The sequence below is a fragment of the Lissotriton vulgaris genome, chromosome 2_1, assembly GCF_964263255.1.
Source record: "Lissotriton vulgaris chromosome 2_1, aLisVul1.2, whole genome shotgun sequence".
In the NCBI taxonomy this organism is placed as follows: domain Eukaryota; kingdom Metazoa; phylum Chordata; class Amphibia; order Caudata; family Salamandridae; genus Lissotriton; species Lissotriton vulgaris.
The window spans coordinates 1,760,555,599-1,760,568,304 of NC_141687.1; the positions used below are offsets into that span (position 1 = coordinate 1,760,555,599).

Below are 12,706 nucleotides of genomic sequence, written 5' to 3' on the forward strand. Positions count from 1 at the left end.
ACCATCTGAAGGGACCCTGGGACTGGAGAGCACATTGTTATACCAGAGCCCCCAGAGTGTTGGAAACCAAGGAACAGCTACATCTCTACCATCAGAGGTGAACCCTGGAGAAAGGTCACAGCGACCATTGATTCCTCCGGCCTACTACCCACCATCTCTAACTTCCATATTATCATTGCCCATGCTAGGCCCATGCCGAGTTGAAGACACTCACCCGACACGGGCGGTGGCTGGGGCATGGATGTTGGGGGAAGTGGAACCTCAAGCAGCACCACGCCCTGGCCCTGAAGAACGTGCTCAGGAGCGCCGAGCAATCATCGATAAACTGTTAACTGGCACCAGCAAAGTGATGACCTGATGATGCCACATAGCATTTGCTTAACATCTGATATCTGGCCAACCTGGCATATCTTCCAATCTGCATGCAGCCTCAGGTGGTGGGGAGGAGTCGCCTAACACCACCTGAGAGCCGAGCCTCGTCTATTCGTTCCTGGCCAGTCAGATATGCAAACACAACAAGATGATTGACAGAGTGCTGAAACTTTTCAACCACTTGCCCACAGTCACTAGATCTCGGTTTAATCCATCATTATTTTGCTCACTATCCCACATAGTTTGAACACAGCCATATGCAAATCAGTCTTGACCCTGCTCTTCATGGGAACTGTCCAGACCGAACTGACAGGCCAGGTGTTTCCTGGACCAGCAACAAGCATCCTTGGACTGGTTTCAGGGTGTCATCCCTCTTCAGCCAGGCTAGCTTGATTCCAGTGGCACAGCAAGCAAGGGAACCACATCTGGGCATACCCTTGGCCACTTAGAACGGACATAACAAATACAGCAAGATGATGGACAGAGTGCTGAAACTTTTCATCCACTCACCCAAAGTCAATAGATCTGCATTTAATCCATTTTCTTTGCTCACTATGCCACCCCAGGTTGAACCCAGCCATATGCAAATCAGTCTTGACCCTGCTCTTCATGGGAACATTCCAGACCGAACTGCCAGGCCAGGCCCTCCCTGGACGGGACTGGTTTCAGGGTATCACCCCTGTTGAGTCAGGCAAGCTTGAATCCAGTGACACTGCGAGCAAGGGACCAACATCTGTTCATAACCTGGGCCACTTATTGCAAACATAGCTAACTTAACAAGATGATGGGCGGAGGGGTCATACCCTGAAACCAGTCCCGGGATGCTTGTTTCTGGTCCAGGTAGGACATGGCTTGGCAGTTCCAATGAGGAGCAGGGTCAAGATTGATTTGCATATGGCTGGGTCCAAACTGGGGTGGCATAGTGAGCTAAAAAAGATGGTTTAAACCGAAACCTATTACTGTGGGTGAGTGGTTGAAAATATTCAGCACTCCATCCATCATCTTGTGTTTGCTATGTCTTTAGTTCGCCCTAAGTTAGCAGGGTATGCCCAGACATGAGTCCCTTGCTCACTTTGCCACTGGGTTCAAGATAGCCTGGCTGATGAGGGTGTTACCCCGAAACCGGTCCCAGGATGCTTGTTTCCGGTTCAGGAAAGACCAGGCTTGGCAGTTTGGGCTGGACTGTTCCCATGAGGCACAGAGTCAAGACTGATTTGCATATACCTGGGTCTGAACTGAGGTGGCAAAGTGAGCTAAAGAACGTTGATGGATTCAACCCAGATATGTGACTGGGGGGTGAGCGTCTGAAAAGTTTCAATGCTCCGTCCATCATCTCCTTGTATTTGCTCTGCTCTCCTAAAGCACTCAACCACCCAGTAACATATACAGGAGAGTAGTGGTCAGGGGAGATAACATGATCACTTGACTACAACCCATCAAGGACAGCATGAAATGTATATGCGTTTATGTCACTACTAGCTACCTACGTTTTCATTTACAGTAATGTGCCTATGGAGGGCCCAGCTCGCGGCTAGACTGGTTAGTGATTATCCACACGTTTACCTGTAGATGGTCCTTTCCGTTCCACATGAGCACGAGGTCCAGGCCGGAAGTGATGGTGATAGCTGAGTTCTCCTTCATAATTTCAATTCCAGACTGGACATAAGGCAGAACAGCTCTGGAAGAAATAGCATCAGTGTTACCGATTCTGCTGGAGCAACCTGAAGGATGTGCAATATACATGTCCCTGTGCAGCACTGTTGCAATTGATAGGTTAGTTACACAATGTCGTAGAAGTTTGCTTTTTGATGTAATTTCGTTCATGCAAATAGTAATGCAGCACAGGGCTAGAAAATGTTCAGCATTTACTTACTTCACTCCCAGCTTTGGTCCAACAGATGAGAATACGTTTACCCAAGGCCAGGAGGTGGCCTATTGCTGCTCATAAGTTTGAATCCAGGCAGGACAAACCCGAATATCATCTTTCTGAGGTTGCTAAACTCAGAACCATTACAATTGCAGCACTTAGAGAATACAAAAACTGTGATATGAAGTGAGGAATAAGGGACATGTTGTTACTATTGTTATTGCTGTCATTTGTGCCTAAACATTGAAATCAACATCAATTCTACAGGTTTGCTCGCTCTTGCCTGGACCTTCTTCTCCAGCGTGGTACCTATTATCTTATTATGATAAGTGAGATTGCAATATCTGTGACATGTACATCTATGCAGATACCGAGTGAACTTCCTGGCTCAGAATGCCCATGTAAGAAGTGAACACACCAAGAGATTTTTGTAATACTGTACGTTAATTAGTGTGTTAATTAGAAGCTTAAAAGTGAAAGACTTAAGAGCTTAAGTAATGCTTTCATGCAGTGCTGACACAAAGTGTGGCAGGGTGGGCTGTGAACAGCGAATGAGCTTTATTCTATGCCTGGGAAGAGCTAGCAGTTTTACTCTGCAAAATTCCGCAGTTACCGAAAAACTCCGCCGAATTCCTCAGAGTTACGCATGCGGGCGGAGTATTGCTCAGCGACTGTCACCCCTACCTGGGACTGCGAGTAGTACAGATGAGTGTTCTGCACTCTAGACCATCATGTAGTGCAGTCGAAAAATAGTGCCCTGATTTTCACTCGTAATTGCTCTGTCTTAAAATTCAAAACACCATATGATATGTGTTTGAAAGTTATATCTGGGGCCAATAATTCTGCTTTGGATAAAAATTTAAAGACTTAATTTTAAGCTTTCCCCTATAAATTTATCTATTTACAGTATTTTAAAATTACCCTGTGAAGAGTGATAATACATTGGATGAAATTGGGACAATTGTGAGAAAATCGATTTTAATGGTGAGTGTAGGTTGCACATCTCAGTTACTCTTCTTCTTTTTTCTTCACTTCTTTCTTCCTTTTCCTAGTATCCCTATTGCAAGCTTACTAATCAGGCTTTTGTTACTGGTGTAGTTTATAATGGACTATTCTTTTTCTTTCTTTGCACTAGGTGGTTGGTTGTTTTTTGGTTCTTGAATTTTATTTAGACACCGCCTTCTCTCTTTCCATTTGGGATTTTCCGATGGTTGACTTAAATATTTAAAATATGCCCTTTCTGGTAGAGAACGCTTGAAGACTAGTGTAGTTGAATCTGTAAAATATTGTTTAAATATTTACACATATTCGATTTCCATTTTTGTTTGTAGCCCTGAGGAAGTCATTGGGAGACTGTTCCCGTGACGAAACACGTGTTGGCTTTGGTTTCTTTGGCTACGCTTGCTGTACAATATATTCTCTATGAACTATGGAATGATGAAATTTTGAAGAAGAAGATAAAACAAGAAAAAGAAAATAAAAAAGACTGTTGAATATCTTGAAAAACGGATATTTTGATTTTTTCTTCATAATATTGTGTGATTGTGCTCGGGGACTGTATCATTTTGCTTGTACTCTCTGTTTACAGAGAAACCGTGGGGACGCTAGTGGCCGTTTTTCCCTTGTTCCCTAGAGCCACAGATTTGAGGTAGAAAAGATAAAAATAAGTAGTGTTGCGCACTATAAACCCAGCCACCTATCTATAACTAATTCTAAGATTGCAATATCTGTGACATGTACATCTATGCAGATACCGAGTGTACTTTCTGGCTCAGAATGCCCATGTAAGAAGTGAACACACCAAGAGATTTTTGTAATACTGTACGTTAATTAGTGTGTTAATTAGAAGCTTAAAAGTGAAAGACTTAAGAGCTCAAGTGATGCTTTCATGCAGTGCTGACACAAAGTGTGGCAGGGTGGGCTGTGAACAGCGAATGAGCTTTATTCTATGCCTGGGAAGAGCTAGCAGTTTTACTCTGCAAAATTCCGCAGTTACCGAAAAACTCCGCCCAATTCCTCAGAGTTACGCATGCGGGCGGAGTATTGCTCAGCGACTGTCACCCCTACCTGGGACTGCGAGTAGTACAGATGAGTGTTCTCACCTTGTGCATGGGGCACCTGAACGTGAGTCTACAACGTTTAGCAAACATAGATATTGTGCATCATCAGTGATAAAGTCTAATACTATTTGCTTTACGGGCAATGTGCGCAGAATGATTTTAAATAAAGTGTTTTTGAATGGCTGGTTTTTTTCCCCCTGTTTTTCCACAGTGCACACATTGCATTTTAGAAAGGGCTAGTGTTTATGTGATTGCAGGCACAGAAAAAACTTGAAACAAGTCGGAATGGGTGAGATCTTATGGGAAACCTTTGTAGGACGGCGGTGAAGCTATGGGAATACCCAAAAAAAGAAGGGGCAGATTTACAATAAGTGGAGCATCCCTGCATATCAGCAGGGATGTGCCACTTATTGTGCTCCATGCCTCCACCATTTACAATGCGGTGCACCATGGGGCAAAAACGCATCTGTGCCGTAAAGGCGGCGCATTGCTGGAGTTGTGTCGCGCGCGACGCAGCTCCAGCAATGCTCTGGGGGGCCCTATCTTCTTAATGCTGCGTCAATCCTTACGCCTGTTTCATGCAGGCGCAGGGTTTTGATGCAGCATGGGACCCAAAGTGACTGAGTGAAATCTTGTAGATTTCACTCAGCCACTTTTAGGAGGCATTCCTTCACCGGAACACCCACCCCTGCGCCGTAACGCCTCCTTCTGGCGCAGGGCTTTACAACGTGACGCATCTCCCAGCTGCGTCACATTGTAAATACCCCACACCATGGCTCATCTTTTGCGCCGCTGCTGCGTCACAAAAGTGACGCAACAGCGGCGTAAAAGAGTCGCTAGGGGCTTGTAAATCTGCCCCGAAATGTTTACGCCCAGGCACACACCCCTCCTTCTCCCCATAAATAAGCGGCCTCCTGTCTCCCACCAATGGCAGGGGTAATAGCTGTTCTCCCTTTCGTGGTCCAGAATGGCCACCCTCTCCCTCCTTTAAGAAGGACACCACTCCTCCATCCATAGAGCCGAATCCTTTGCCAAACCCCGGGCCCGCCCTTCCCCCAGAGCTGGCTTTTCCCCTCTGCCTGCTCTGGGCAAGCTTTTGTTTCCTTTGATATTAGTGAGCAGGAGTGGGCTTCTCGACAACCGAAAGGGGTAGAGAACACCAAGCCTTGGTGAACCACCACACTCACTGGACTTAGCTTTGCACCGCTCAAACTAATCTCGTTCCTCATCTGTCCCGGTGGCTTCTACCCCTCACCGGTCTCAACATGTGTTTCTGTCTAATGGCATGAGTGCTATGGGTGCTACAGCAGGCACAGGCATCAGGCCCCACAAATCCTACTTTATAAGTGAAAAAAAACTGTGAAGGGGACCCTCTTACCTTCGTGGGTGTCAGTCCCACTACACCTGTGGTACTATTGATACCTACGCCCCTGCTTCTCTGTGCCCAACATACTTTAAGGCTGCAGTGCCATGAAGAGCAACGCCATGGAGCCTTCGAATCACTTGCACACTGTGCCAGTATAAACAACTATGGGTGTTTTGATGTACACACCTGACACCCCATGAGGAGTGATTGCGATCCAGATCGCGCTAAGAAAAAATTTGTGGGAGGTGGATACGCACCCCCTAAAACAAAGTCTTGTGCATCCACATGATGCCTCATAACCCAAAAGTGCACAATGGTCTCCCCTCAGCCATTGTGACCAAATATGTTTACTCTCGCACAACAAATGTGGGCATGGCCCTGCACAGATGGGGTCTGTGCTATGGATGTTTGTCTTTTTGAAGGGGGCTCACAGGCTGAAGCACTACTGCTAAACAAAACCGGCTGCCAGCACTGCTGCTTTTATTACTGGGGGCCAATATTGAAGCATCACTGCAATACCGGCCCCCAAAAAAAAACAGCCCCCACCTCTCGAAAATTGGCCCCCACCTTTCCAGTCTCCCAGACAAACGCCTGATGCCCGCTATGGCCAGTCCGGCCCTGGGCGGCGCTGGTAAAACATCGCGATGCGGTCGAGTTTTTGCTGAACTCAATGCTCCAAGCAGAGAGGAAAGTGGGGGCCAATCGGCCCCCACGCACACATGGCTGGGCCCGGCCCCCCCCTTCCGCCAGTCCTGGTTGGTTTGCACGTCCCGCCTGTGGACCCGGAAGCAGTTTTGTGCTTCTGGGTCGAGGGGGCGGGACCGCGGCATAGGAGGGGTTAAGAGGCTGGGGAGCGAGGGAAGCGTCCTCTTTGCACCCGCGCTTCCCAGGCTCGCTCCGCTGTGGGGCCGTTCATTTTCTTTCTTGTGTATTTCAGGTTTAAGGCGTTTCCAGTGGCAGCGGATCGCGGTGTCCGAGTACGGGACGCGGTGTCGGAGAACGGAATTCGCGGGAATCGAGTCGTCGCGTTTTGGACGGCAACTCAGCATAGTCGACGGTGTACCGAGGCCGGACAGAGGGGGAGCAGCGGGCGCACAGAACGGGCGGGTAGAGAACAGGTTTTCTTTACTACGAGGTACGTGGCTGGCTACGCAGTGCGGCCGATAGAGGTCTGGCGCGTCGGAGCGGGAGCTAGCATCTTGGGCATTTGAATTTTGCGGGCGGAGCCGTGTCGGCCCGATAGCGTGTTGGGGGGGGAGAACGGGGACGAAGGACTGTGCATCGGTTAGAGCGCATTAACAAAACGGAACGCGTTGGCGGGCACGTGTGGGGCATGGTCTAATCTCACGGGGCGCATGGTTAATTAAGGGACGAGCCGTAATCATACTGTACCTAAGTAAGCTGGAGAAAGCACTTTAGGAAGCGGGACAAGCCTGGATAAGGCGTGATTCAGGGCAAATCATTTTAATCCTACGGTACTTAACGAAAGTAAAGCATTTTCAGGAAGGTGTGAATGCAGAGGGAGGCTTTGTTCTAAATTGATGTAGGTCAAGTGTGCACTGCTAAATTATTTAGGAGACAGTCTCTTGGCACTGGTTTATTGTTTATCACGGCATTCTTGAAGTGATCAGTAGCACTAGGAGGGTGTAACTCTGGCAGCATTCCTTGCAGGCAATCACCAAGCACAACTTCATCATAATTTTGCAGCAAGAATTTGGTTTAACGTTTTTCTCATTTTAGGCTTAAAAGTCAAGGGCCACTGCGGACCGGGTAGCTGAGGAGCTCACGGTGGACGGCAGATCCTGAGGACGCAGGCAGGCCTGCATTTCACTGCTTCTGGTGGGCAGCTGGGCTAGAGTTCGCTCGCCCAAACACTCCAGGCTAGCTGGGGTATGCGGTCACAGTTGTGTGGTGCCTACGGCCAGCTCGTGAGCCTCCAACTTGGTCAGGTACAGAGCACGGTGTGCTCATAAGTAACCTATTGTGTAGTATAAGTTAAGAGCAACATGTCTGCCAGACGGGGTGCAGGGAGTGCGAGTGTGGAATTAATGTTTCAAACAATGATGCGCAGGATGTCAGCAATGGACAAACGATTGGGGAAGGTGGACAAGTTGGGTAAGACTGTGGCGGAATTAGGAGCGAGGGTGGATGCTCAGGCAGGCCCGTCGGGAAGGCCTAAGCGGACCATAGTGCCTCCCAAACCAAGGGGAGAGTTTGAAACACCACCCAAACGTGCCAGAACTAAGAAAGTGGTTGGTCGCCCCCCCAGGTCCGGTGAGGGTGGGGGGGTCCCCAAGTCCAACACCTAATGTACCGCCTGTTACACCTAGCTCACCACCTGCTGCCCCTCAGCCCCCTGCGGGCGTCCCGGCTCCTGCCCCTCAGCCTCCAGTGGGCGTGTGTAACGAGGAGATGTAGGTTCCGAAAATGATGATAGACAAACCAGGAGTGAAATGAAAAGAAGTTTAATCCAAGTAAAACGGCATCTCCACGGGAGCACCACTGCCTCTGAGAATGACCAACAGCTTACTGACCAAAACCACCACTGTAGCTCCACACGAAAGATCATCCTCGTGAGATGCATCTTCAAACATAAACATATGTTTGAAGATAAACACACTCTCGAGGATGCAACAGTGGAGCGTGCATAACATTAAGAGCGAGCATAAAGCAGAACGTGAATGTCATTACAAAACAGTGACATCATGTACAAATAGAAAAGGAAGAAAGACTATACTTTACATCATCTCCCTTCCTATAATAAACACAAAATGCAAAACAAACAAATAAACTAATAAAACATATTAAAATCCTTAATGCAAGAAGTGGAACGATAAGACATACAAAATGCCATTACATCATAATAACATCATGAAGAAGAATGTTATGAGGATAATCAGGGAGTGTAACTAAATAAAAATGTAAACATACATCATATGGAGAATCAGATTTGTAACAAAGAATTCCTTTATCTATAACCATGAAAATGCTTGAACCATGAAAATTTTCACGAAAGCCCTTTTACACTACCACCCCTTCTTTTCAATAAAACCGGACATTTTGAAGTCTTCATAGTCAAGTCTTCATAGTCCTTCATAGAAAATAGAAAAGAATCATAAGAAACATTAAAATACTCCTTTTGAAAGTTTCTACAATAATACACTTTAAACTTACCAAAGCCCAAGTAAACTCCAAGCACACATTCCAGTGATGCCATGAGGGAAGAAAAAGGTGGGATCCCTTTATCTCCATACATCAAAATACTCAATGCATAAGAGCATACATTTTGTGGACACCCAAAAGTACAAAGTGTGTGCTCCAACTAAAACTCTTGGGTTTCTCAAGCGCCCCCAAACAAACTAATGTTTCTATAGTTGAACAATTCCTTCCTGCAGAGACTCATTTGAAACTGAAGGTAGATCTAAGGTATTAATATTAACATGTTGCATGTCAGATTCTAAAGGAACCACATCAAACCCTGAAAAAGCATCATGTTTATCATGTAGATCAGCATTTTCAAATGTTGACACAGAACTAACGTGTAAAGTAGGCCTAGCCCTGCACACATTATTAAAATTACCAAACTTCTGACAGTTTGTACACTTCTTCCCTAGAGCATTACACATGGGACTGTTGCTGAGATGTGTTCTTCATCCACACCTGAAACAAAATGTGTTATTACCTCTCTGCTGAGGTTTACTAAAATTGTTCTTAAATGAAACTGCATTAACAGAAACATCATTCTGCACAAAGTTAATTTTCAACCATAATACTTTTTGAAGAAACAATGCTCCTTTCGATACTTTTGGCCATATCAACCACCTCAGCCAATGTTGGATCCCTGCAACTTAAGATTCGTTCTTGAATTTTTTTATGGCAACAACCATAAACAAATTGATCCCTGATGTAAATGTCTAGATCAGCCCCAAAGTTGCAATCAGCTGACATGTTCCTCAAAACTGAAATGAAGTCTTCTACGCTTTCCTCCAGGTTTTGCTTTCTCTTTCTAAAATTATAACGCTCCAGAATGACATTCGGAAGTTCCAAAAATTTCCTATTAAGTCTTTGAATTGCATCTCTGTAGACATTCCAGCCTTCGCCTCTTCCTGAAGGTGGAATTGAAAGGGGTAAATTATCGTAAACTTCTCTACCAGCTCTCCCCAAGTGACTATAAAGAATAGCAAGTTTTCTTTTAGGAGTATATTCCTCTGCATCAATTGCCACTAAATAATTCTCGAAGCTTCTAAACCAAGTTTTCCACGGTTCCACAGGTTTTCCATTAACAGGTAAGAATTTATTCAGAATAATCACCTGTTGATTATTAGCCATTTTCAAAATAAATAAATCAATAAATAAATTACTAAGAATATAATATAGTTCGTAAATATGCTTCAATATACTATCTGGAAAATTTAAATAACTTTAGTGCTCTTCCTTTCTTTTAGCTTTAAACTAAATTTGCAGTCTTTAAAATGTTAATTGTCTTTAAAATGCTGATAAATGTCTTTAAAATGCTGAAAGTCTTTAAAATGCTGAAAGTCTTTAAAATGTTAAATGACTTTAAAATGCTGAATACCTTTAAAAATGCCTAAAAACGTTTCTGCAAACTTTTAAATGTCAAATGACTTTAAAGAGCCAAAGGAGCTATTTACAGCCTCCTTCCCATAAATGCACTTCACAGGAGCACCACCGACTCTAAGGTAATGCAAAAGTTTAAGACTTTCTCTTAAACGTAAAATATTATTTCTGTTAGTCTTTTATATCTCCACAGTCTTTAAAAAGAAAAATCAAATCGGCTTACCATGAATGTACACGAGACACATACCATTCAAAAGTTTCTACAGATCTCCGTATGAACTGACTGCTAGCACAACGACTTTAAACTGAAATGTAAGCTTTCACCAAATTCAGCATTAACTAATGACTTCCTCTGTTTTCCGATGACGTCATCACGTTCTCTTCTCACGTAACTTCCAGCCTCTTCGGTTACGTTTAAAATCAAGGATTCACTTTAAAATGCGTGTTAGGATGAAAGCTCCTCGTATGACATCCGTTTGAAAAGGTAAGTGTAAAGTTCACGCTTTACTTTAAAATGAGCACAATGGAGCAAATATATTCCTTGAACTTTGTAGTTACGAAGACGGGTAACTTTCAAGAAATTAGTAGAAATGCCGAAAATGCTTCAAATTCCACAAAATCCTGTCACCAAATGTAACGAGGAGATGTAGGTTCCGAAAATGATGATAGACAAACCAGGAGTGAAATGAAAAGAAGTTTAATCCAAGTAAAACGGCATCTCCACGGGAGCACCACTGCCTCTGAGAATGACCAACAGCTTACTGACCAAAACCACCACTGTAGCTCCACACGAAAGATCATCCTCGTGAGATGCATCTTCAAACATAAACATATGTTTGAAAATAAACACACTCTCGAGGATGCAACAGTGGAGCGTGCATAACATTAAGAGCGAGCATAAAGCAGAACGTGAATGTCATTACAAAACAGTGACATCATGTACAAATAGAAAAGGAAGAAAGACTATACTTTACAGCGTGCCTGTAGTGCCTGTCATGCCACCCACTGACACGGTCCCCCTTGTTATCCCGCCGCCAGTCACGCCTGCGATTGGCCCTGTCCCGAATATTGTCCCGCCGGTCATTCCAGCTCCAGGACCAGTGCCACCAGAACTGGTGGCGCAGATAGCGGCGGTACTTCCTTGGTTGGGGATTGGGGGAGTGTTACCCGCCGCAGCAGACCCCTCGGCGGAGGCCCAAAGAATGGTTGCTCAAATATTGTTGGCTAGGGGCGTGAATAGCGTGCCATGTGCACCGATTTCTCCTCAAACAGGTCCAGCGAGCAATGGGGGCGCAACCAAGACAGTGGACGCAACACAACCCACCGAAAGTGGTAAGGAGGTTGCCCTGCCGGTGCTGGGCGAGGGCGCGATTCCCTCCAGGGGGGAGTGTCTAGCGCAGCATGTATCTCAGAGTGTGAAGGAGTTAATTTGGGCGGACAAATATGTTAATATTTTTTCATTGGTGATTGAAAACAGGGAGTGGGACTATGCAAAATCACAGAAGGATATGATGTTGCCTAGCGAATGGCGATCTCAACTGCACAAATTTAGGGTGGAAGAAAAGCTCATAAATTGGATCAGGGCCTTTTCTGTGTATAGTGCAGTGATTGGAGAACGCTTCCCAGGTATGCAAGCGGTGATGGCCTGCTATCAGAGCAGGATTACGATGTATCATGAGAATCATGGGGGGAACGCATGGATGGAATACGACATAGCCTTCAGGAAATCGAGGGAATTCAACAGGTCATTAGCCTGGGACAAGGTCGATTCTATTTCATGGCATTCCCAGTTTGAGAAGGGGCAGGCCGCAAGTACTAGCGCTACCTGGAATAAAGGTTATTCCCCCAAGCCCCAGCAGCCCTCGCAGCAGCCCTTTCGACCAGCGCAAGGCGGGGATATCACCAACAAGTCCAGAGGTAGTACAGGTGGAAAAGGGGTGTGCTGGGATTTCAATAGGCGGACGTGCAACAGGGCACCGGGCACTTGCAAATTCAAGCACGCGTGTAACTTATGCGGCCACACTTCCCACCCAGAGACGACATGCCGGTCAAAGGGCAATGGGGCGGGTAACAGAGGGAGGAGGAAACCAGAATAACAGAATACATCCCCTCGTGGCGCATTCCCCTATTTTGTAGGTAGGGTAGCGGGACCTTTTCCTGACATCCCTGTACAGAATTATGTCTGCTCGCCTTTAGGTGTGGTCCCAAAGAAGGAAAAGGGCGAGTATAGGCTCATACACAATTTGTCGGCACCAAAGGGCTTCTCTTTGAATGATGCAATTGATGAGTCTATCTGTAGTGTGAAATATGCAACTTTTGACCAGGCTGTTGATATGTTGAGGATGTTGGGCCCTGGGGCACTGATGGCCAAATCAGATATTGAGTCAGCTTTCAGACTACTCCCAATGCATCCAGCGGATCAGCACCTGTTGGGTTTTTCCTTCGAAGGCAAATACTACATGG

The 12,706-nt window shown here is 45.7% G+C and overlaps 1 protein-coding gene across 1 annotated transcript in view; it reads right to left on the reverse strand.

Moving 5' to 3' along the window:
• LOC147733250 (mucin-2-like) overlaps positions 1-12,706 on the reverse strand; it is a 596,915-nt gene that overhangs the window by 561,309 nt on the left and 22,900 nt on the right. The window contains exon 2 of the mRNA XM_086958940.1: positions 1,936-2,050. Coding sequence (XP_086815066.1) covers positions 1,936-2,050 — 115 coding nt within the window. The remainder of the gene's footprint in view (positions 1-1,935; positions 2,051-12,706) is intronic.